General features: G+C 50.4%; 9 protein-coding genes across 9 annotated transcripts; 5 read left to right on the top strand and 4 right to left on the bottom strand.

The window, feature by feature from the left end:
• Nucleotides 1-152: 152 nt before the first annotated feature.
• On the bottom strand, nucleotides 153-2,273 carry N7516_009984 (ASCC2 family CUE domain-containing protein; the record flags this gene model as incomplete). The annotated part of the gene is made up of 1 exon (XM_057222703.1): nucleotides 153-2,273. One exon carries the CDS (start codon nucleotides 2,271-2,273, stop codon nucleotides 153-155), a length of 2,121 nt encoding a protein of 706 aa, XP_057069924.1.
• A 246-nt stretch (nucleotides 2,274-2,519) lies between these two features.
• S10a (40S ribosomal protein uS10) lies at nucleotides 2,520-3,413 on the top strand. Its single transcript, XM_057222702.1, has 4 exons — nucleotides 2,520-2,604; nucleotides 2,666-2,723; nucleotides 2,858-3,081; nucleotides 3,163-3,413. Exons 2-4 carry the CDS (start codon nucleotides 2,682-2,684, stop codon nucleotides 3,245-3,247), a joined length of 351 nt encoding a protein of 116 aa, XP_057069923.1. The 5' UTR covers nucleotides 2,520-2,604; nucleotides 2,666-2,681; the 3' UTR covers nucleotides 3,248-3,413.
• Nucleotides 3,414-3,672: 259 nt separating this feature from the next.
• On the bottom strand, nucleotides 3,673-5,711 carry N7516_009982 (FG-nucleoporin nup42; the record flags this gene model as incomplete). Its single annotated transcript, XM_057222701.1, has 4 exons — nucleotides 3,673-5,161; nucleotides 5,214-5,241; nucleotides 5,533-5,616; nucleotides 5,666-5,711. The coding sequence occupies 4 exons, from the start codon at nucleotides 5,709-5,711 to the stop codon at nucleotides 3,673-3,675; spliced, it is 1,647 nt and encodes a 548-aa protein (XP_057069922.1).
• Nucleotides 5,712-6,270: 559 nt separating this feature from the next.
• Nucleotides 6,271-7,331, bottom strand: N7516_009981 (ELYS family protein). The gene is made up of 3 exons (XM_057222700.1): nucleotides 7,168-7,331; nucleotides 6,881-7,110; nucleotides 6,271-6,823 (listed from the first exon to the last, which is right to left on the bottom strand). The coding sequence occupies exons 1-3, from the start codon at nucleotides 7,325-7,327 to the stop codon at nucleotides 6,284-6,286; spliced, it is 930 nt and encodes a 309-aa protein (XP_057069921.1). The 5' UTR covers nucleotides 7,328-7,331; the 3' UTR covers nucleotides 6,271-6,283.
• A 239-nt stretch (nucleotides 7,332-7,570) lies between these two features.
• smc4 (condensin subunit SMC4) lies at nucleotides 7,571-12,139 on the top strand (the record flags this gene model as incomplete). The annotated part of the gene is made up of 4 exons (XM_057222699.1): nucleotides 7,571-11,044; nucleotides 11,099-11,851; nucleotides 11,906-11,983; nucleotides 12,037-12,139. The coding sequence occupies 4 exons, from the start codon at nucleotides 7,571-7,573 to the stop codon at nucleotides 12,127-12,129; spliced, it is 4,398 nt and encodes a 1,465-aa protein (XP_057069920.1). The 3' UTR covers nucleotides 12,130-12,139.
• A 768-nt stretch (nucleotides 12,140-12,907) lies between these two features.
• N7516_009979 (uncharacterized protein) lies at nucleotides 12,908-13,240 on the bottom strand (the record flags this gene model as incomplete). The annotated part of the gene is made up of 2 exons (XM_057222698.1): nucleotides 12,908-13,051; nucleotides 13,181-13,240. 2 exons carry the CDS (start codon nucleotides 13,238-13,240, stop codon nucleotides 12,908-12,910), a joined length of 204 nt encoding a protein of 67 aa, XP_057069919.1.
• Nucleotides 13,241-13,810: 570 nt separating this feature from the next.
• N7516_009978 (uncharacterized protein) lies at nucleotides 13,811-14,320 on the top strand (the record flags this gene model as incomplete). Its single annotated transcript, XM_057222697.1, has 2 exons — nucleotides 13,811-13,813; nucleotides 13,961-14,320. 2 exons carry the CDS (start codon nucleotides 13,811-13,813, stop codon nucleotides 14,318-14,320), a joined length of 363 nt encoding a protein of 120 aa, XP_057069918.1.
• A 1,783-nt stretch (nucleotides 14,321-16,103) lies between these two features.
• N7516_009977 (glycoside hydrolase family 16 protein) lies at nucleotides 16,104-17,257 on the top strand (the record flags this gene model as incomplete). Its single annotated transcript, XM_057222696.1, has 2 exons — nucleotides 16,104-16,903; nucleotides 16,957-17,257. The coding sequence occupies 2 exons, from the start codon at nucleotides 16,104-16,106 to the stop codon at nucleotides 17,255-17,257; spliced, it is 1,101 nt and encodes a 366-aa protein (XP_057069917.1).
• Nucleotides 17,258-18,761: 1,504 nt separating this feature from the next.
• N7516_009976 (bifunctional cytochrome P450/NADPH--P450 reductase) lies at nucleotides 18,762-22,338 on the top strand (the record flags this gene model as incomplete). Its single annotated transcript, XM_057222695.1, has 4 exons — nucleotides 18,762-18,882; nucleotides 18,960-19,205; nucleotides 19,287-19,727; nucleotides 19,787-22,338. The coding sequence occupies 4 exons, from the start codon at nucleotides 18,762-18,764 to the stop codon at nucleotides 22,336-22,338; spliced, it is 3,360 nt and encodes a 1,119-aa protein (XP_057069916.1).
• Between the last annotated feature and the right edge of the window lie 299 nt (nucleotides 22,339-22,637).

Raw genomic sequence — 22,637 nt, 5'->3', positions numbered from 1 at the left:
TGTTTTGATGCGTTGTGGCTCTTGTTATAGAAGTCCAACGAATTTTTATGTAAATTACATCCATGGCCACTATCAGATATCCAAGATAAAGAATGGCCAAAGCTCTTATGCCGCAATGCATCCATGTAAACCATCTTCATCTCTTCGTATGCTTAGCCAGGTAACCCACCGCCACGCGCCATCTTCTTCGCGTGCTGCTGTCGACGGTTGTGGTTGGCCCGACTACCCTTATTCTCTTCCTTCCTCTGCCGTGACGCCGCACTATCCTTATCCGGCTGTCCCTGGCCGCCAGACGGAGGACCACCACCACCACCACCACCACCACGGCCACCGCGACCACGACCGCCGCCACCCCGTGCTCGTCCACCACGTCCACCGCCTCCTCTACCACCCCGCGAACCACCATGACCAGAAGACTCGCCCTCATCAGAACCCTCCCCATCCTCACGAGGCTGCGGCCTCCTGTAAGATGTGGAACGCAACTCAGGCTGGTTAAGTGGCCCAGCACCAGCCAACCCGCCAGCGTCCATAGCCAGCCGGTCTTCAAGTTTAGCGAGACGCTTAGGATCACGCGTTAGCATGACAGCCCAGCCCTCGATAGCCTCATCGGTCATTTCGACTTCGCGTTTCAACGACGCGCGCGGCTGAGAGCGACGGGTCGCTGAGTCGCGGGCGAAAAGCCCCGGATTAGACTTGTAGGTTCGGAAGAGCACTGTTTCGATATCTGCTGCCCGGCGGTTGCGCTCGGCTGCATCGGCTTCGCCGTCTGCGCCACCTGTGGCTCCGTCGATGGCGCCGCCTACGTCGGCTGTGTCGTAGGTATCGTCACGCTCGTCGTCGTCTGAGTCGAAGGTTGCTAGCGCGGAGAGAATTGCTGCTTTGTTTGCGGCGTGTTTGCTGTGGTCTGCGAGGATTGTGTCGGCTGTTTGGTCTGCGTCGACGCGGCCGAAGTGGAGTTTGCCTTGTGCTTCGCCGGAACGGCTCAGTTCGGCGATGTCCACGTCTTTGTCAAAGACGTTTTTGCGGGTTGGGAGTGGCTCGAACGTTGGTGATGGCATGGCGGGTGGTGTTGGTTGGACTGGGAGATGGCTGTGGTGAGGTTCTGCTGGGGGAGGCAGTTGCTCGGATCGGTCTAGAGACTGGAGCTCTAGGGGGAGTGAGTCGTCGAGAAGGTGGGCGACGATAGTCTCGGGGTTGTCGCTGTAGACGTCCAGTAGCCGTACAACAAAGGCCGAGCCAAGATCAGGGAAGAGGTCTTGTACTTGAGTAACAAGTGACATCTTGTGTGCGTGAAGCTCTCCTGAAACGATCGGGTCCGAGGACACCTCTTTTCCTTTGTCTACCTTCTTGCGCCTTTGATACCGATGGTGTAGTGAATTTGATTCTACCTGATAGGTGCGCAAGGTGGCAAGGAGGTCTTGCCCCCGTTTCTGGGGCTGAATGCTCAGATACTTCCCCAGCCGAATAAGCAAGTCCGAGCTGCAGATTAAATCTGAGAGTAAAGTGGCTTCCTTCTTCATTTTTGGTACTCCCACTCGGGCAGCGGCTTTCAGGCTGAACAGTTGATCCAATAACGAAGACAAATTGACGGGCTCCTTCAATAAGGAGACGAGCCCGACGTAGATGTTAGCAACGAGAATCTTACGAAACTCCTCCCGGGCACCTTTTGACTGGTAGGCTTCCGATATCGTGTCCAAGAAATCAGAACCAGCCATCAGCTCCTGGCCACATGCTGGCAGCACTGAAGCAAGGATGGTCAGACGACGGATGTCAGAAATGACTTCTGGATTTGAAGATGAGTTTGTGGAAGAGAGGTTCTTAATCACAATGGCTTTTGCTCTCTCGATACTGGAAGTGATCTTGCCCTGGTGCAGATTCCAGGCACTGGATAGTAACGTCTTCAAGGCCGCGCTTGAAGGGTAACAGCAACATAGATTTCCAAGAAGTCTCCAGTCCAGAATTCCGTCTGGTGGGTTGGAGAGATCGAGTACGTATCTTCTTATCGCCAGAAAGCAAAACTTCCGAAGCTGTCGAGCTTTAGGTCCACTTTGTAGAGTGGAATCCCCCGCCGCCGTGTATTGATAGTAAGATGCCAGGAATGGCGGTATTGATGTATCTTCAGCAGCTGCAACCTTAAATTGCTGATCCGATGTATTCAAGCGGATCCCCAACAGGGCCATCCATGCATCTAGACAAGCTTCCCAGTCATTTGATGGGATTGTCCTCCGCACTGCGGGGGAGGGCACTGGAGCCAGCGGCGGTAATTCCGCCATCGGGGCGAACTAAGGTGATTATGACTGGGAAGATAGGAAGAATGTGAAAGGAGAGAAAAGCAAGAACAAAAGAAAAAACACGCAACCACCCGTCAGCTCATGATTATCATCTTGAATGCCATCACTCGGCGGTCTCATGTCCTCTTCAAGTGATGACATAAGCAACCAATCAGAGGGGACCTAAAGGGGTTTAGCGTGCGATAACCGAAGCGCCAAGACTTTCGCACTGAACTTTTTGGATGTGGAATTCTCGATCCACATCACCTCAACAGCCATCATCACTTTACCGAGCCTAGTAGTTCAGGTCTTGACGGCAATCGCCTTTTAAATTGTGCGCGCTCCCATTTTTCCTGCTCTTAAAATTCCCGAATCGAATTACTAACCCGTTCCAGTCCATACATATTCAAGATGTCTTTCCAGAAGCCCGAGAAGGATTTCGGCGAGGGCCCTGTACGTTGTCCCTGATCCAATGGTCACTGTCGAACATCGCTATTGCACCTCGCTGTCGCTGTCGCTTTGTGCGATATGTCCATGGACCTTGCCAATGAAAGCTACGTACTAATTGCTTCTCTTCCGCTCTACAGAAGGTCCACAAGATCCGCATCACCCTCACCTCCCGCAAGGTTGCTTCCCTCGAGAAGGTCTGCCAGGAGCTGATCGACCGTGCTCGCTCCAAGTCCCTCCAGGTCAAGGGCCCCGTCCGTCTGCCCACCAAGACCCTCCAGATCTCCACCCGTAAGACCCCCAACGGTGAGGGTTCCAAGACCTGGGACAAGTTCGAGATGCGCATCCACAAGCGTCTCATCGAGTAAGTTTTTGCCTACCCTATTGAATTGCGGCACTATCGTCGCAGCACCTAGCAGATGCAGTTGCTAACATTCTATCTTAGTCTCCTCGCCCCCACCGAGACCGTCAAGCAGATCATCATCAACATCGAGGCCGGTGTTGAGGTTGAGGTCACCATTGCCGCATAAATGCGCTAGGCTGGGCTTGCCTCAGGGAGGAATCGTGGACTGGCCAATTTGGAGTGCACAACGCGACTTTGGAGCTAGTTCTGGCCCGCATGACTTGTTTCGCGCTGCGGGGGATTCCGTTCGTACCTGAAAATTTTAAAATAAAAAAATGGAAACATCTTGAAACACAACATACTTTCAGTAGTGGGTTTGTAGACCGTAAATTGGTTCATTAACAGTGAAGATCAAGCACTTGCAATTGCTACATTCGTAACTTGAGTATTGTTGAGCTCCTAAGCGCCATTGCCCATGTTCCGCACGGCTGGAACATGTTGCTTGTTGTGTGAAAACGATATGCACATCCTCTCAACCCATGAGATGTGTGGTAAAATAATAAACGAAATGAAGAAGACAAAGACAAATAGATGCAAGCTCAGCTTTGGGGGTTAAAAGTCGAAACTGAGCCACTCCTGCTTAGGAGGTACTGCAGGAATGTTGCCATCCTTGAAGTAACCATTTTGAAGGAAAAATTGATATGCCTCAGTGACTTCTGGGGAGTATTCCTCAGGCTTGCCGTGTGCGTCTTTCAGACTAGCTGGATCAGGGGGCCCGTTAGGGAAGCTTATTCGGACAAATGTTTTGTTGTCTTGTGGGTGAAGATAGCACGGGTGCTCGTTGATATACTTCACCGGACGGCCCTTCCACATTACTAGCTGTTTGGTGGATGGGTTATGTCGAGTTTCACCCTCCAGTTGTGGAAGGGGGTTGAGGTCTTGAGGATTGTCGATTTTGATGTATGCACGCGGGCCGGCGTTGGTAGTCTGCACCGACACGCCTTGGACTGCAGGCTGGCCGAAGGGAGACGGGCCAGGTTGTGGAGCTGGCTGGCCAAACCCACCGGCAGCAGGCTGGTTCTGGGATACTTGTGTGAAGGGAGAAGCGGTGGACGGAGTACCGAATGGGGCGGCGGCTGTCGGAGCTGAAGGCTGACCGAATGGTGAGGCGCCTGCTGGGGCTGAGGGCTGACCGAATGGTGAGACACCTACTGGGGGTGGTGGTTGACCGAATGGGTTCGGGTTGGCAGCTGGCTGGCCAAATGGCGACGGGGCAGGTTGTGCAGCGGTTTGACCGAACGGCGACGGAGCAGTTTGTCCAGCGCTTTGGCCAAACCCACCAGCAGCAGGCTGGTTCTGAGCTAGTTGGGTGAATGGAGAAACACCAGATGGAGCACCGAATGGGGCACCTCCTGGGACTGCCGGCTTACCGAATGGACTCGGGTTCACTCCTGGCTGAGAAGGAGCTGGCTGGCCGAATGGTGTTTTGTTGAATGCAGACTGTCCTCCCAGTGTGGAGGTTTGGCCGAAGGCGGAGCCACCCAAGGCAGAAGTCTGTCCAAAGGCCGTAGACTGGCCCATGCCAGACGGCTGTGCCGGTGCTGAAGGTCTACCGAATCCAGCTGCCTGACCAAGTCCTGAAGCCTGGCCAAAGGTCGAGGAAGGGGCGCCGAATGCTCCAGGTGCAGGAGCAGGGGCGGCATTTTGCTGGCCAAATGGAGAGGGTTGGCCAAATGGCGCTGGAGCTTGGCTCATACTAGTCTCGGTCTTGCCCTGAATGATGTCAAGTCGATTGGGATGTTCATTCCTGCCATCAACGACATATTTGACAGCACCATTCAGATCATTTAGTGAGATATCCATCTGCTGCACACACTCTTGCCATAGAGCTGAGGCTTCTTGGACCGCTTCGTTCAGGTTGCCAGCCGCTGCTAATTCATAGTGGCGCAGGCGCATCTCTTCCATGCTGCGCTCGCGGTGGGCACCACCGAACAGCTGGCGTGCAACATCTTTGTGGGGCGCGTATGCGGAAAAAATCCATTCAGGACGTCCCTGGCCTGCTGTCAAGTCTGTCTTGATCTCGCTGGGCTTCACTGCTGGGCTATCTTTTTGTCAGTTTTGAAAGCACTCAAGGCGCTGGGAATGTGACTTACTCAGCTGCTTGTTGAGCCTGGGTTTGACCTGTCGTAAACTTGCTGTTAGGCTTTGAAAAAAGGCTAGCCCGAAAGGGTGCGTGATTCATGGGATTTATCATGGCTTTGGGCAGGGAAATATCTCTTGCGCCTCGACATTTGAAGTAGATTGGGGTAAAACCAGAATGGGGAAGAGGGTAGAAGCAGGAGAAAGAGATTGAGGGGGAACAAATGAACATAGAGATCGAACATTTAGTCTCAAGATACAATAGACATATAATAAATAAATGGGCTCTCCAGATTGAGCCGAGGTGAATCAAAACAATTCAATCGAACGTACCTCCAAACCCTCCGGATAAGGCACCGAATCGATTCCCCGATGGACCAGCAGTAGGTTTGCCAGGATGCTCGAACTTGCAGCGATCTGAAAATACATTAGCGACTTGATTTGTCTATACTCGAGGGACTCATACCTCCGAACTTGCAGCGACCCTGCTGAAAAAAGCTGCATACCACCATCTTCGCGGTTTTGGTGTTTGCTCAACTGCTCCCCTTCAATGCAAAGCCTGTATCTTGATGACCTCTATCCAATAAATATGCGTCCTTTCGATATCTGATCAAGCAATTTGAGAGAAAAGCAAAAATAGGGTTGGTTGTCGCGAAGAGAGAAATAAGGAACTCCTGTGGTTGGGACTTTTCACGGATTTGGTCCGTATCTTATCGGAACACCTGCAAAGTGATCCCAGCACTGTTGACTGTTGTATAGCACAGTTCTTTAATATTCAAGAGTATAAGATTGGATTTTTATCACTTTGCCCTTTGCTTCGAGATGACATTAAACGGTATTTGAGACTTAGGTCTTCATTTGCTCGGTCCGGTCTACATAGTGGATGTAATCTGATCCACAAAGAGTTATATATATCGGCGCGGCAAGCTAGCCAAGTCTACCATGTTGTATTTGATAGATTAATAGAACACTTTTACAAGATTATTTTAAACCATTAAAACCATTATTAGATCTGATTGCTACTTCAATTTTGAGTAATCAATAAACATTGAATCCTGTATGGATCACTCGTTGGGTATATCATCTACATGTGTCGTATGCTCCCCCGAAGGTCATCCCAATTCAACCCATCAACCTTCTTGCCACCCAAGGATTCAAGCTCCGGGTTGAGTGCACCAGTTCGCCCAGTTGCAAGGCGTCGCATCATCACAGTATCCTTAGCTCCAGGAAGGGTACTGGCATTGCCCTGCAGTAAGACACGTTCAAACCACAGTTCCTCATCCTCGTCGAGCGGAAGACCGACGAGTTCCATCGCACGTCTGCTTCTGGTTTGACCAGGGGTAGCCCTGTGAACGAATTCCACCAACTGTTCAAAAAAGCTCTGACGGAGAGTATCGTCGTACTTGCGCGTGAAGTAGAAAGCCTCCGTGACATTGGATCGTGCGAGTGTGTCGAAGAAAGCCTTGCGGATCTTTGCGCTTGCAAGAGGAGGGGCTGCAGTGAGGTAGTATGCGATTGCGAGGCTGTCATCATGTTTGGGAAGTTTCGTGAGGGTGAGGACGTAGAGGATCTCATCCGGGAAGGTAGGAATCAGTGAGGGTTCAGCAAGATACTCGACGGCTCGCTATTAACCATGTAATTGTTAGAAGATGGCCGCCTGAAAAGATAGTTTACAACTCACTCTGAAATCGAGTCGATCCAAATGCCAAAGACCTTCAATGAAGAAACGGTACTTTTCTGGGAGGTGGCATTGTTGCGCAAACTGAGACGAAGCTTCTGGCGCAGTGCGACAGTCCTTAAGGATGTAATATATCAAGGACTGTTTGTGATGGATATCGAGTTCCGAAGAAACGATGTGATTGAACAGTGTTCGGAGATCTGAATTGGACTTGGGAGGATAGATCTTGGTCACTAGAGAAGTGGTTGATTAGCATGAGGCTTCAAGTGCAGAGCTTCAAGGCACAATACCTCCTTGGATGCCGAGGAGTCCCAAAAGTCGATCGGCAAAGAGCTGGTCCAACGAGCGCCGACTGGAGAGAATCTGGTCAAAAACCTTTGATTCATATGAATATTTCTTATTAAATGAGAAGACTTGGTCGAAACTCTCCCATGGAGCCATGCTGGGCATACTGGGGGGAAGTGATAGGTTAAGTGACAATTCCCAAGCTGATCTTCATGAAGCTCCGCGGAGGAGTAATTACCGTACGGTAAGTTACAGCGGGACATGGCGGTGAAGGGCTTGTTGTGGCAGAACGGCGGGAACTTTACCCGTTTGGGCACGAGGTAAACAACCCACTTTCAACCGACAAAACCTCCGTCAAAATACTATCGCCCCTCTCCATGCAGCAGACATCCCACTGATCTGCACAACATGGCTTCAGTCATTAAGGGCAGGGCCTCGCGCCGCTCTGCTCCCCGCCGGAGTTATGTCGTTGAGGATACATCTGAATCGGAGGACCCCGGAAATGTGACACCAACACCCGATGCGCACGATGACGATGATGAGGTGGAGGAGGATTACACCCCAGTCCCTAAGAAAGCAAAGAGGGGATCAAGCAAAAGAATGACACTAGACCCTGTGACGCCTTCTACTGTGCGCGCTGCTAGCAAGACCCAAGAAGCGACAACAGATGATTCCGATGCGATGGACACCGATGCAATGGATACGGACGCGATGGATACGGACGCGATGGATACGGACGCGATGGATACTGATGCGATGGACGTCGACGAAGAGAATGACGAGAATGACGAGAATGACGAGAATGACAATGGCGTTAGTATGGCGTCAATGGAAGGCGATCCTGAATCTCCTTCTAGTAAAGCGGCGTTGAAAAGAAAAAGTATGGCTCATCCCCGCAAGAGTCACGGCTCAATCACACCCAAGCCGGCCCAGGGCTCACTTCCAACTCCAGAGCCATCCCAATCGCCAGAGCCTCAAGAAAGAGCGCACCGAGCAAGCGTGCCACCTTTGTCCGACTTCACCGAATCCGCTGTGAATCAGTCGCCATCGAAACAATTGGAAGAGCCCAAATCTCAGATTTCCATTATAAACCCGAACTCGACAGTCTTGGAGAGGCCAATGGACATTGTGGCCAAGTCCAGAACGCAGGCCCCTCAAGCGCTAGAGGAGCCTGCTGCGCCTAAGCCCCGAATGATTATTGAGAACCTTATTCTGACAAACTTCAAGAGTTACGCCGGCCAGCAGATTGTTGGTCCATTCCACGCCTCATTTTCGTCTGTCGTTGGACCGAACGGCTCCGGGAAGTCCAACGTGATTGACTCGCTCCTATTCGTGTTTGGCTTCCGCGCCAGCAAGATGCGACAGGGCAAAATCTCCGCGCTGATCCATAACTCTGCTCAGTACCCCAATCTTGCCTTCTGTGAAGTCGAGGTTCATTTCTCACAAGTCCTCGATTTGCCCGATGGTGGCCAGGAAGTGGTCCCAGATTCCCAACTAATTGTATCGCGACGAGCGTTCAAGAATAACACCAGCAAATACTACATGAACAAAAAGGAGACCAATTTCACCGCTGTGACGGCCTTCCTCCGTGATCGTGGGATTGATCTTGATCACAAGCGATTTTTGATTTTGCAGGGTGAGGTTGAGTCGATCGCTCAAATGAAGCCAAAAGCCTCCAACGAACACGACGAAGGCCTCTTGGAATATTTGGAAGATATTATCGGAACCTCCAAGTACAAGACACCTATCGATGAAGCGGCAACCGAGCTGGAAGGTCTCAACGATGTATGCGTGGAAAAGAACAACCGTGTTCAGCACGTGGAGAAGGAGAAGGCGGCCTTGGTGGATAAGAAAGACAAAGCTCTGGCTTACATCCGTGAGGAGAACGAATTGGCACAGAAACAATCAGCCCTCTATCAGATCTACATTGATGAGTGCGCTGATAATGTTCGTGTTACTGAAGAAGCCATTCTCCAAATGCAGGAGCTGCTGAACATGGAACTCGAGAAACACGAGGGAAATGAATCCGGCATCAAAGAGCTCGAAAAAGCCTACAAAAAGGGGGTTCGCCATTATGAGTCGATAGAGAAGGAAACTCAAAGTTTGCTCAAGGAGATGGCCAAGTACGACAAGGAGTCTGTTAAGTTTGAGGAGAAGAAGAAATTCTTGCTCGGCAAACAAAAGAAGCTAGAGAAAGCCATGCAGACCAGCCGTCTTGCTGCTTCTGAATGCCAAAGCTTGGTCGAGAAGTTTACCTACGACATTGAGAAGAAGACCGCCGAAACGACTCAATTCGAGAAGGAGATGGTGACAGAAGAAAAGGAACTGAACTCGATTCGTGAGGGGCTCAAAGGCAAGACGCAAGGCCTATCTGATCAGATTGCCGAGAAGCAGAAGTCACTAGAGCCATGGAATGCGAAAATCAACGAGAAACAGTCCGCAGTGGCAGTTGCTCAGAGTGAGCTGGATATCTTGCGCGAGCGTGGTAATGCTGGTGCTGTCCTCCTCGAAGAGGCACAGGGCAAGGTTGTTACAATCGAAGAAAGTCTGCAAGCCAAGCAAAACGATCTCGAAGAGCGACAGGCCCAGAAAGAGACCTTGGAGTCTGAAGTAGAGAGACTCAAACATGACTTGAAGAAATACGCCGGCCGTGAGCCCGAGGTTCGTTCGCATGTCTCAAGCGCCCGCCAGAAAGCAGACGAGGCACGAGTCAGTCTTGCAAGCACACAAAACCGCGGAAGTGTCTTGACTGGGTTGATGCGTCTCAAGGAGTCTGGCCGGATCGATGGTTTCCATGGCCGACTTGGTAACCTGGGAACAATTGACGAGAAGTATGATGTCGCCATTTCTACAGCTTGTCCTGCTCTCGACAACATGGTGGTGGAAACCGTCGAAGTCGGCCAACAATGCATCGACTATTTGCGCAAGAACAACCTTGGACGAGCGAACTTCATTCTTCTTGACCGCCTCCCCCGTCGTGATATGACATCAATCTACACACCTGAAAGCGTTCCTCGTCTCTTTGATCTCGTCAAGCCGAAGGATCCCATGTTTGCCCCAGCTTTCTACAGCGTGATGCAAAACACATTGGTTGCGAAGGACTTGGAGCAAGCGAATCGAATTGCCTATGGTGCTCGTCGTTGGCGAGTGGTGACGGAAGATGGCCAGTTGATCGATGTGTCAGGAACAATGAGCGGTGGTGGCACCCGTGTCGCCCGAGGCGGTATGTCCTCAAAGCAAGTCGCAGACACCACAAAGGAGCAGGTGTCTCGCTTGGAGTCAGACCTCGAGGATCTGGAAAGGAAATTCCAGGCTTTCCAGGAGAAGCAGCGTCATGTGGAGGCTCAGATGAAGGAAAGATCAGAGGAAATCCCACGCTTGGAGACTAAGATCCAAAAGATTATGATCGAGATCGACAGCACCAAGCGCAGTCTTGCTGACGCCCAGCGACGCGTAAAGGAGCTGGGCGCACAGCACCAGCCCTCTGATTCGGACGAAGGCCAAATTGCTGCTCTCGAGAAACAGATAGCAAAAGCCCAAAAGGAGATCGCTAAACTTAACGACGAGAAGAGCGGCATCGAGGAAGAGATCCAGACTTTGCAGAGCACGATCATGGAGGTCGGTGGTGTTCGCCTTCGCGGCCAAAAGGCGAAGGTGGATGGCTTGAAAGAGCAGATTGGCATGCTTGCCGAGGAGATTTCAAACGCGGAGGGGCAGCAGTCCAAGAACGAAAAACTCATCAAGAAGCACACCAAAGCCCGCGATGTTTCAGAGAAGGAGATTGCTCAGATCACCGACGAGTTGGAGACACTAGAAGAAGATGTTGCCAACCAGACCAATGAATCTGCCGACTGGAGACAGAAGGCTGACGAAGCCCAGGAGGTAACTTTTCCAAGATCCTCGAGTATACTGAATTTACATGCTGACCATCCTTAGGCTTTGGAATCTAAGAAGGGCGAGCTGAAGGCCATGAAGGATGAGCTTGACGCAAAGGTGGCCGAGCTCAATGAGACGAGAGCTGCTGAGATCGAGATGCGCAATAAACTGGAAGAGAACCAGAAGGCCTTGGCCGAGAACCAAAAGCGCAGTCGTTACTGGGAGGAGAAGCTTTCAAAGCTGACTGTCCAGAACATCAGCGATATCGGCGAAGAGCAAGAGCCTACAGAGCTTCAGATGTACACCAAGGATGAGCTAGAGGCTATGAATAAAGATTCTCTAAAAGCCGTCATTGCTGCTTTGGAGGAGAAGGTTCAAAATGCCTCTATCGATTTGTCAGTTATTGAGGAGTACCGTCGTCGAGTCGCCGAGCACGAGTCGCGCTCGGCGGATCTAACCACCGCTTTGACGTCACGAGACGGTGCCAAGGCACGCCTGGACGGCCTTCGATCCTCTCGCTTGAATGGGTTCATGGAAGGATTTGGTATTATCTCCTTGCGCCTCAAAGAAATGTACCAGATGATCACCATGGGCGGTAACGCCGAGTTGGAGCTCGTTGACTCGTTGGACCCCTTCTCGGAGGGAATCTTGTTCTCGGTCATGCCTCCCAAGAAGAGCTGGAAGAACATTGGTAACCTGTCTGGTGGAGAGAAGACTCTATCCAGTTTGGCGCTGGTCTTCGCTCTTCACCACTACAAGCCTACGCCGCTCTATGTCATGGACGAGATTGATGCCGCCTTGGATTTCCGAAACGTAAGTTGGTCTTATATGACTTGACGGACACGTGTGCTAACTTCCTTTTTTAAGGTTTCCATTGTCGCCTCGTACATCAAGGAGCGAACAAAGAATGCCCAATTCATTGTCATTTCGTTGAGAAACAATATGGTAAGTGCCGTTGATTTTCGCTTCCAAGTTGACATAGCTAACATGTTCTCTAGTTCGAGCTTGCTGCCCGACTTGTGGGTGTCTATAAGGTCAACCACATGACCAAGAGTGTGACGATCGAGAACCGGGATTATATTACGCGATAATGACTGAAAATGATCGTGTTGTGGTTCTTGACTTTCAGGCTCTTACCTGAATGAGTAGGGTTGTATGCTGCTGTTTTCAATGATATCATGGGTCGGGGAGTTTTGGACATCTTTCATTCAATCATGCTCGTGCACTTTAGGAATGAGAACTTGAGTCATGTTTACATATAACTATATTTCCCTTCTTTATTGGTGTTATATCACTGGATTGGTAATCACATAAACCAAACAACCTACTTATACCTACCTCCGGTGCATTCAATACAAGTCGCCGTGATATAGGATGACACCAGACTAGCCATAACATTGGCCGCATTTTATCCGAGAAATTGTCATGGTAAATCCCTACCTAACAAGCTGAGATAGCACAATATGTAGACCAAGGGGCGAGGTTTTGGAACTCAGGTTTCAGCTATGCATAAAAGGAGCACGGCCTATGTAAGGCTTAGTTTATAGCCGAAAGCCGAACTACAAGGCAGGCCTTTTGCCTTCTTTTTGTTTGTCCGCATAGATCGTCATCCAAGTTCCCCCCTACTTGCTTAGTGCTGCCAATCTTGGGACTTCCATGTCCAAACAAGCTCTAGAATCCCCTAGCAAGTCGTCAAACATAGCATTTCCACAGACCCTTGTCGATCAATCTTATATTTACAAATACAACCACAACCACAATATCTTCTCTATTATGTAAACCCTTGCTAACAACTCATTTAGATGCACAATTTCAAAGGATGTCACTTACGAAGTACGGAATCCCCGGAAACAGCGACGCTGTCACCATTTATGGTAATTTATCGGGACCCATTCCACCGTTACGCATGCTGTGTAAGTTCTTATTATCGTCGTCGTGGTTTCGGGATCCCAACATGACAAGCAATGGAAATAAGACATTGCGCATCTCCACGACTGGCTTGGAGAGCGGGTACTATGTGTAGAGTGTTAAAATAATTTGGTCTTTTAGATTTATTAGAGAAGACTGGATAATGTTTCACGCTTGAGTCTGTTCAAGCTGAACCCCAAACTTATTACCTGCGATCACCACATCCAAACATACTACTACAAAGGTAAACTCATTTAGTCTCTCGGGCGTCTTCTGGGCATTTATCCACCACATGGCCCGAGTCGCCCGTTGCATCTATGCCTCGCCGATCATGTTAACAAGACTTTTCATGTTTGTGACATGCGGCAAATGCATGTAGGTTTTCTGCAAGCTTGGTATGTACTCCGCATAGTCGGCACAATATCCTCAATTAATAGAATCCAACTTGGAATTACGAGGACAATGAAAGTAAGCAGCCAATAATGACACTAGACAAGGGTTATTTGAACTAAATTCCAAGTTTGTGCTGTGCGAAAGGGTAGATCGCTGCTCTCTCAGGCCGCCTCAGGTCGCCAAGATTGGCGTCCCTTTGACGTCAGAAGCGGGATGAGAGGAGGTTGGAGTGCGCAATCGAGAGGGGAATTGTGAGACTGGATTCTGGTTTTTGATATAATAAGACCTGACGCTTTCCATCTTTTGTCATCTGTTGTGTGGGTGAATTTGTCTCGATTATCTATCTATACCAACACTTCTTTTTGGGTGTTGGGGTTCAAGATCGCATCGAGACCCACTGTTACATTCTGCATAGAGACTGAGAAAATCAATTCCCCGATATCAGATCAAAAGCATTGACACCCTGCAATTATGGTAAGTGTATTTATTTCCTTGGATGCTGCTGAAGCTATCTTCCGTGGCTCACCGAGAAACACCCACGCGGGCCGCACAAAGAACCACGGATCGCATACCGCATACTCTACCTTGAACTCATAAAAGCTAATACTTCCACTTCCCCAGGCTCCTATAAATTCCATCCTCGAGCCCCGGCAGTCAAGCGGCGCTAACTGCCCAAGCACAATCAGCGGCGGGGGAATTGCAGGTATCGTCATCGGCTCGATCGCAGGGACCCTCCTCATCCTCTGGCTGTGGCGGATATGCCGACTTCCCGGAGCGTTGAGCGGCGATACATCTGAAGTCGGCTACCGGCCTCCAATTACTCGCAGCAGCACGAGTAGCCGTGGACGGCGACAGCGTCGTCGTCCATCCGGGACGTACATCGATTATGTCGAGAAGCCGACCAGTGTACGCAGCGCGCGCCGATATAGGGATCGCGATGATTTGCGTCGGCCGGCTAAGGTTTATATGACAGAGCCGTGAATCATGGTGGGGATTATATATAAGACATGTAAAATGACTGGAGTGGGTTGATGGGTCTTTTGGGCCATTGGTCTCGGACATATCAATTGGCACAGGCGTTTGCTATTTTTGGGTTCATAATTTCTCGAGGAAATGGGTGTGAGCTAGGGGTGGATATGTTTTTGACGGAGCCAAGTAATTATGAGACATGACACACAAATGACAGCGAGCTTTTATGATTTGATGAGAAATAATTCTTGAAAATGAATTACCTGGTCTGTGCGTGTGATGCTTCCTTGTTTTGAACTGAGAACCAGATCCGGACGCCACCGCCCCCTGAGTTTGGATCACACCGCATGGTTAAGAACAATCTGGTTGAGCCCTTGACATGCACACTGCACATGTGGCTGGATATCTATATAATCCAGTTGGACAACTTGCTGACGGGTACCTGAGTGGCGAGGGACTGCATTCCTTGGCCTAGTCCAGCAGGACTTGGCTGTGTGTCACCACCGGGTACTCCGTACGGAGCAGTGGCGTTCGATCGATCAGAATCAGAATTACCGAAGTCACCCCATAATAGAACTCCGAGCCGGAAAGTCGAGTCCACCCAAGGGCGATCGCACGAGAACGCCGCACCCGTTATTTCGTTTGTTTTTGACGAATAAGAGGGCAGAGAAGTATGGTTTATTAAGCTAACATCGTTCGCTAAATGGGAAAGCGCATTGATGAGTGGGCGTGCAGGCAGGTAAGACAGGGGAAATGGCCCACAGGGGGAAGAAGAGAAAGAGAAAAAAGAGAAAAAAGAAGAAAAACTTGGGTTTGACATCTCCACTCATTGACTTGGGGGGGGGTGGACTTGGCATCTTGGTGGCTTTGTTCTTTAGAACCCCTGAGCGGAGTGTCCCCAAAGAATTTACAAAGTAGCTTGGTAGGGTTCAAGGAACTGGAGGAACTCGTTATGGTTGCCTGGTTATAATTTTGAAATTGTTGTGTTTAAGGGGTACATGCATGATGGTCTAGACGGAGTGGAATCTTGGAGTTATTACCCCGTGGCTCTGATCTTCATTGCAGACGTGCTTCTCCCTCGAATGGTCTCTAGATATGCACTAAACAACCAGTCTTATCCTGGATTTGAGTCAAGGGATGTCTTTAGATAAGATGAAGAATAAAATATAGTATTGGGTCTCAGATATGAAACTGTTGTTCAGTGTGGAGGAGTATATGTTGTACTCCGTATGTTGTACCTGGCAAGCTGTTCGATCCTTATCAGAGTTCTTGGCGATCATCCAATCGGTGGGTAAGTGGTAACCAATCAGAACCACCCACCTAAAAGTAGTTTTAGCAGAAAAAAAACTGGGCGAACCCAAAGGGGCTAAGCCTTGCGCACAAGGCCCCTGGGGGATGGCTCAATTGGGTTAGTGACCTGCACCAAAACGGAACCCTCTAACCCAGATTGGCTAGCAAATTCGACCATAATTTCTGCAGGTTTCCCCTTACGCTCTCGATGGAGTACAACGGTGCACAGAAAAATAATGAGGGCCCAAAACACCACTAGCCCATAATGCAAGTCCACTCTGCGCCTAAATTGGACCTTCGTGGCTGATTTCCCCCCGTTTTCTTGATGTTTCCTTCTTCAACACACTCTTAGGATATTGCTGCTGGCAGACTGCCTTCCACTCATTACCGTGCTCTCGCACATCCACTCTTTATTGAATCTCGAGTAGTCTCGAGTCCATTCTTTTATTTTTAGACGGGTTCAACAGCAGCACCTTGAGCAATCGTTCATACAGATCAGCGTGCCATGTTTTTCTCTCGCATTGCCGCTCTGGCAGCTTTGGCTAGCTACGCCACGGCTCAAACCTCGACCGACTGTGACCCAACTGAGAAGTCATGCCCTCCGGATCCAGCCCTTGGCACCGAACACACATGGAACTTCAACACGACCTTGGACGAGAAGATCTGGAAGATGGCCACCGGAACCTACGAATACGATGACGATGGAGCCAAGTTTACCCTCTCTAAGGAGGGAGAGTCCACTCTTCTACAGTCCAACTTTTATATCTTCTTCGGTGTCGTCGAAGCTCATGTCAAGATGGCCAAGGGCGCAGGCCTGGTCAGCAGTGTGGTCTTGGAGTCCGACGATCTGGATGAGATCGATTGGGAGTGGGTGGGATACAACACTAGTGAAGTGCAGTCCAACTTCTTTGGCAAGGGTAACGATACCACCTTCGATCGCGGCGGAAAGCACCATGTCACGAACGCAGACACCGAGTTTCACAACTACACCACGTACTGGGACCAGGATAAACTGGAGTGGTGGATTGACGGCGAGATGGTTCGCGAACTGAAGTACTCCGAGGAGTCAACCTTGTTCGGCGAAAACTACCCTCAGACCCCCTGCCGTGTCCAATTCAGTCTCTGGCCTGCTGGTCAGAAAAAGGCGGCACAGGGTACTATCGACTGGGCTGGTGGCCTTGTCGACTGGGATACTGCCCCCTTTAGTATGACCCTTGGCAAGCTTCGCGTTGAGGATTTCCACTCTGGCAAGGAGTACAGCTACGGAGACCACTCGGGTTCCTGGCAGAGCATCAAAGTGGAGGAGTAAGTGCGCCCAGATTATATTCACCCAGGATATCACTGATGCGACGTAACAGTGGAAACTCGACTGTACTGGATGAACTAAACAAGCCACCGGAGAAGTCCCTGTCAGAGAAATGGGATGATCTCGGTGAGGGAGCCCACATTGGAGTCTACGTTGGTGCCGCTGCCGCTGGTGCTCTTTGTATCGGAGCCTTCCTATTCTTCTGCCTACGCCAGCGCCGCAAGGGCCGTCTCGAGAACGCGTTGGGTAACAACCCGGTTCCTCTTAACCGTGATGAGATGCAGACCTTCCAGAAGGACTGGAGGCAGAGTGAGTGGAAGCAGAATGGTGGTTACCAGCAGGTTAGCAACTAGCCGACTTGTCAAGTACAGACACTAGTAACCCCACGGACTTGCTTTTGGACCTCTATAATGAACAGTTCTGTGATTCTTTTTGCTTTCGTTTCGCGCCGTGACCGGTATTACAGATTGCTGCCATGACGACGTCAATTTTGTGCATCTGTGATGGCCGACGGAGTCGGAATAATGTGCCTTTTCCTTTCGTCCCGGCTTACCGGATTACAGTCCTTTTTTCTACGGTGCTATCTTGCCTCTGTCTCATATATATACAGAGCCACTCGCTCCGATCGCCCGTTCTGTTGATATCCCTTTTTTTTGATCCTCGGATCACAATTCCCTTCGTTGGCGTTGTTCAGGTCGCCTTTTGCTTGGTTTGCAATCTGCCTCTCAACACATCCATGTAAATATATTGCCCTATGAAACAGGGTCTCTTTCAATCCTTTTTACTTCCTTCTTGACCTTAGTGGGACATTTTCCGACCAGCATCTACCTAGGGTGCATCTTACCCCCCAACCCCCCGCGACAACCCATCCGATATTTGAAGGGCTGTTTAGAACTTTAGAACTTTTGTGGTTTTGTTGAAGCCACTCAATGACAGCTCAACTCGTAACCATGGCATGCAGCCCATATCACAAATAGTTGTATGCATCGCACGTGTCTAATGCGCCTCGGGGGATATGGGCGATGAAGTGTGCCACGCGGGAGTTGGGTCGGATAGATCAGGAAAAAACAAAACCAAAAATAAAATAAAACAGCCTTATGCTAGATAATATTTTGGGTACATTCTCAAGGAAAGTCAGTTGTATAAATCAACCCCAAAGCGTGGACTTAGCAATCGGAGTCGGCGTGTCTATGGACCGGTAGTTAAAAGTCCGTAGTATTGCTCAATAGGGATAATCCTGCGAGGTGGATCTGAGGCTGTGGATATATAGTGGATTTTCATTTGTGCCGAGGTCCTTTTATAGGATGGTACTCCTACCATATCGGCGGGATTCGTGTCAAATCCGACAGTAGAAATAAAAATTGTGGCTGAGAAGATCTCGGCATGGCCGATACACGACGATCGTGATTGGACTTGGATTTGATATTTTGTAGTGGAACCGAGTATGTCAACACAGCCCTGTAGATGAAACAAATGAAGTTATGAAATTTGTGCAGTTACCTATAACCAAGATAACTAAGTAGCTGTTATGAGCCGAGGCTTGTTAGTCGGTGAGGTCACCGTTTTCTTTAAATATAATATAAATCTAACTCCCCCTTCTTCATGCCTTTAATATTCCAACTTTAGTCTCATTCTACCTGCAACTCCCAAGGTACATTTGGATATCATATACAACACACACCTGGGCAGTCGTTAACTAGGATTACGACGCCACTAGGTTTAGTGGGACAAATCCTTGTAACCCCGCCTTCCAACGTTTATCCTACATTTTTGAGCATCCCACCTTGTGATTCACACAAATTCAACAATTATCCAAATTGATCCAACTTCTCAAGTGTAAGGCGGAAATCATACGCCATGGCCTCGACCAAGCAGGTCCCAATTCCGGGCCCCAAGGGCGTCCCATTCTTGGGAAACATCTACGACATCGAGCCAGAGGTGCCTGTGAACAGCTTCGAGCGGATGGCCGATAGCTATGGTATGGATCTAGACCTGCATGACCGGGAATGGGTATTGCGAACAAAAAGACTAATTTCTGTGTTCATAACCTTTCAGGCCCGATCTTTCGATTGACTACCTTTGGCAGACCACGAGTCTTTATCAGCTCCCACGAGCTGGTAGACGAAGTCTGCAATGAGGAGCGCTTCGGCAAAATGGTCTCCGCTGGTTTGGCTGAGATCCGCAATGGTGTTCACGACGGTCTCTTCACCGCGAACTACCCCGGCGAAGAGAACTGGGCTATTGCGCATCGCGTTCTTGTTCCTGCGTTCGGTCCGCTCATGATTCGCGGCATGTTTGATGGTAGGTGTCCCTTTCCGGTCGGGTTTGAGACCTATGCGCCATCGAATTAGACGAACGGTTTTGGCTAATGTCTGGAATTAGAAATGTATGATATTGCTACTCAACTGGTTATGAAATGGGCTCGGGTGGGCCCCGCAGTTCCTATCCAAGTTACGGATGACTTCACCCGCTTGACGCTGGATACCATTGCTCTTTGCGCTATGGGCACTCGCTTCAACTCGTTCTATCATGATGAAATGCACCCATTCGTCGAGGCAATGGTTGGTTTGCTAGCTGGGTCGGGAAATCGAGCTCTTCGGCCTGCTTTGTTCAACAGCTTGCCCACTGCGGATAATAACAAGTACTGGAGTGATATCGAGTATCTGCGGAACCTAGCCCGGGAATTAGTGGATTCGCGGAAGGAGAACCCCGTTAATAAGAAGGATCTCCTCAATGCGCTTATCCTTGGTCGCGACCCGCAGACTGGCCAGGGCATGACAGATGACTCAATTGTAGACAACATGATCACATTCCTCATCGCTGGTAAGTGGACAAGCCCTGCATCGAGTGCATTTTCTCGGTCCTAACTTGGAACTTTATAGGACACGAGACTACATCAGGCATGTTGTCATTCCTGTTCTACTATCTGCTCAAGAGCCCGAGCGCATACAAGAAAGCCCAAGAGGAAGTCGACCGTGTGATTGGAAAACGCAAGATCACCGTCGATGACATGTCCAAGCTACCATACATTACCGCAGTGATGCGCGAAACGCTGCGCCTGAAGCCAACAGCCCCGATGATTGCTCTGCACCCTCACCCCACCAAGAACCAGGAGGATCCTGTTACACTTGGAGATGGCAAATATGTGCTTCACAAGGACGAGACCATTGCGATCATGCTTACGAAAATGCACCGCGACCCCAAGGTCTATGGTCCCGACGCCGATGAGTTCAAGCCAGAGCGCATGCTCGACGAAAACTTCGAGAAGCTGCCAAAGAACGCCTGGAAGCCATTTGGAAATGGTATGCGAGGCTGTATTGGACGGCCGTTCGCATGGCAGGAGGCCCTCCTAGTCGTTGCAATTTTGCTGCAGAACTTCAACTTCCAGATGGACAACCCCAGCTACGACCTCCGCATTAAGCAGACACTTACCATCAAGCCTAAGGACTTCCATATGAAGGCTACCCTGAGAGAGGGCCTCGACCCCACGCAGCTAAGCACTACACTCAGTGGCTCTGCAGTTGCGCCGACAGAGACTGGCGCCGGCAGCCGAGATCGCAAGCCCAAGGTCGTACCGGTGGATGGCAAGCTGAAGCCAATGCATGTGTTCTATGGCAGTAATACGGGAACTTGTGAGGCATTCGCCCGCAGGCTTGCCGATGATGCCACTGCGTACGGATACGCTGCGCAGATAAGCTCTTTGGATTCGGCGATGCAAAATATCCCTAAGAACGACCCCGTGGTCTTTATCTCGGCTTCCTACGAGGGACAACCTCCAGATAACGCGGCTCACTTCTACGAGTGGCTCAATGGGCTGAAGGACAACGAGCTGGATGGTGTCAACTACGCTGTCTTCGGCTGTGGCCATCATGATTGGTCGTCTACCTTCTACCGTGTCCCCAAGGCTATCGACGAACTAGCCAAGAACAATGGAGCTAGCAAGCTCTGCGATATTGGTCTTGCCGACGCAGCAAACTCAGACATGTTTACCGATTTCGATGGCTGGGGCGAGACCTCATTCTGGCCCGCTGTCATGGCCAAATTCGGTGGAGTTAGTCCTGACAATGCCACTAAGCCGAAGTCTTCATTGCAGGTCGAAGTGAGCTCGGGTATGCGGGCATCCACTCTGGGTCTCCAGCTCGAAGAGGGCTTCATCATCGAGAACCAACTTCTTACGCCACCCGGAGCCCCAGCCAAACGAGTTGTTAAGTTCAAGCTGCCGTCGGACATGACCTACCAGTGCGGTGATTACCTTGCGGTGCTACCCGTGAACCCAAGCTCAGTGGTCCGTCGCGCAATCCGCCGCTTCGACCTCCCCTGGGACGCCGTACTCAAAGTCCAGAAGCCTTCAGGCTCAACAGCCTCCCCCTCGATCCCCATCGACACACCGATCTCAGCCTTCGAGCTCCTATCCACCTACATTGAGCTTTCCCAGCCTGCCTCAAAGCGCGATCTCAACGTCCTAGCGGACGCCGCCATCTCAGACGCAGAACTCCAAGCCGAACTACGCTACCTCGCCTCCAGCCCTAGCCGCTTCACCGAAGAGATCGTCAAGAAGCGCGTCAGCCCACTAGATCTCCTAACCCGCTATCCTGAAGTCAAACTCCCTATCGGCGATTTCCTCGCAATGCTCCCACCCATGCGCGTGCGCCAATACTCCATCTCCTCGTCACCACTAGTCGACCCATCCGAATGCTCGATAACATTCACCGTACTCAGCGCCCCGGCACTCGCCAATGCCACCACCGAAGACACCGAACGCATCGAACAATACCTGGGCGTGGCATCAAATTACCTCTCCGAGCTCCAAGTCGGCGAACGCGCACACATCACCGTTCGCCCCTCACATTCAGGCTTCAAGCCGCCAGTGGACCTCGAAACACCGATGATCATGGCCTGCGCGGGTAGCGGTCTCGCACCCTTCCGCGGCTTCGTCATGGATCGCGCGGAGAAAATCCGCGGCCGTCGCAGCTCACCCGACTCCGAGGAGCTACATGATAACGAGGCTGTCAAGCCTGCCAAGGCAGTTTTGTATATCGGCTGCCGCACACAGGGCCAGGACGATATCCACGCTGCTGAACTTGCGGAGTGGGCTGCGCTGGGCGCTGTCGATGTTCGCTGGGCGTATAGTCGGCCCGCCGATGGAAGCAAGGGACAGCATGTTCAGGATGTCATGCTTGAGGACCGTGCGGAGCTAGTGGAGCTGTTTGATGAAGGTGCGAATATTTATGTTTGTGGTAGTACTGGTGTTGGTGCTGGTATTCGCGAGGCTTGCAAGCAGATGTATCTCGAGAAGCGTCGTGCCAGGCACGCTGAGCTTAAGGAGAAGGGGGAAACTCCGCCTGGTGCTGAGCTTGACGAGGATCAGGCTGCTGAGCAGTTCTTTGATAATTTGCGGACGAAGGAGCGGTATGCTACCGATGTATTTACTTAGTTTAGCGTCTTTTTGGATATTGGATTGGATTTATTTGTATTTCATCGTTCACAACACATGGAATCCGAGACCTTGTGACATTGACGCCAAAAATGACTGCTTTCAGGATAAAAACGAAGGAAGAATAGTAACAATAATAATAACGCCAAGATATCATGATTGGTTGCCAGAATCCCGAGGCATTAGCACCCAACCAATCAGAATGCAGTTCCTGAAGAACCCGGGGTTATTCCCACGTGACCGTAAAACTTCAACACCGGTAGCCAATCAGATCAAAGGATGAGATGCCAGGCCGATGG

The sequence above is a fragment of the Penicillium verrucosum genome, assembly GCF_028828655.1.
Source record: "Penicillium verrucosum strain IBT 35672 chromosome Unknown utg000004l_segment0_segment0, whole genome shotgun sequence".
Taxonomy (NCBI): domain Eukaryota; kingdom Fungi; phylum Ascomycota; class Eurotiomycetes; order Eurotiales; family Aspergillaceae; genus Penicillium; species Penicillium verrucosum.
This window is presented reverse-complemented; position numbering and strand designations above follow the sequence as displayed.

Excerpts from the sequence above, each read along its gene's own strand:
- S10a (XM_057222702.1), top strand. The coding sequence starts at position 2,682 with ATGTCTTTCCAGAAGCCCGAGAAGGATTTCGGCGAGGGCCCT. Across the intron at positions 2,724-2,857 it reads AGGATTTCGGCGAGGGCCCT|AAGGTCCACAAGATCCGCAT; the intron begins GTACGTTGTCCC and ends TCCGCTCTACAG. Across the intron at positions 3,082-3,162 it reads ATCCACAAGCGTCTCATCGA|TCTCCTCGCCCCCACCGAGA; the intron begins GTAAGTTTTTGC and ends ATTCTATCTTAG.
- N7516_009981 (XM_057222700.1), bottom strand. The coding sequence starts at position 7,327 with ATGCCCAGCATGGCTCCATGGGAGAGTTTCGACCAAGTCTTCTCATTT. Across the intron at positions 7,111-7,167 it reads ACTCCTCGGCATCCAAGGAG|TGACCAAGATCTATCCTCCC; the intron begins GTATTGTGCCTT and ends CCACTTCTCTAG. Across the intron at positions 6,824-6,880 it reads TGGATCGACTCGATTTCAGA|CGAGCCGTCGAGTATCTTGC; the intron begins GTGAGTTGTAAA and ends CATGGTTAATAG.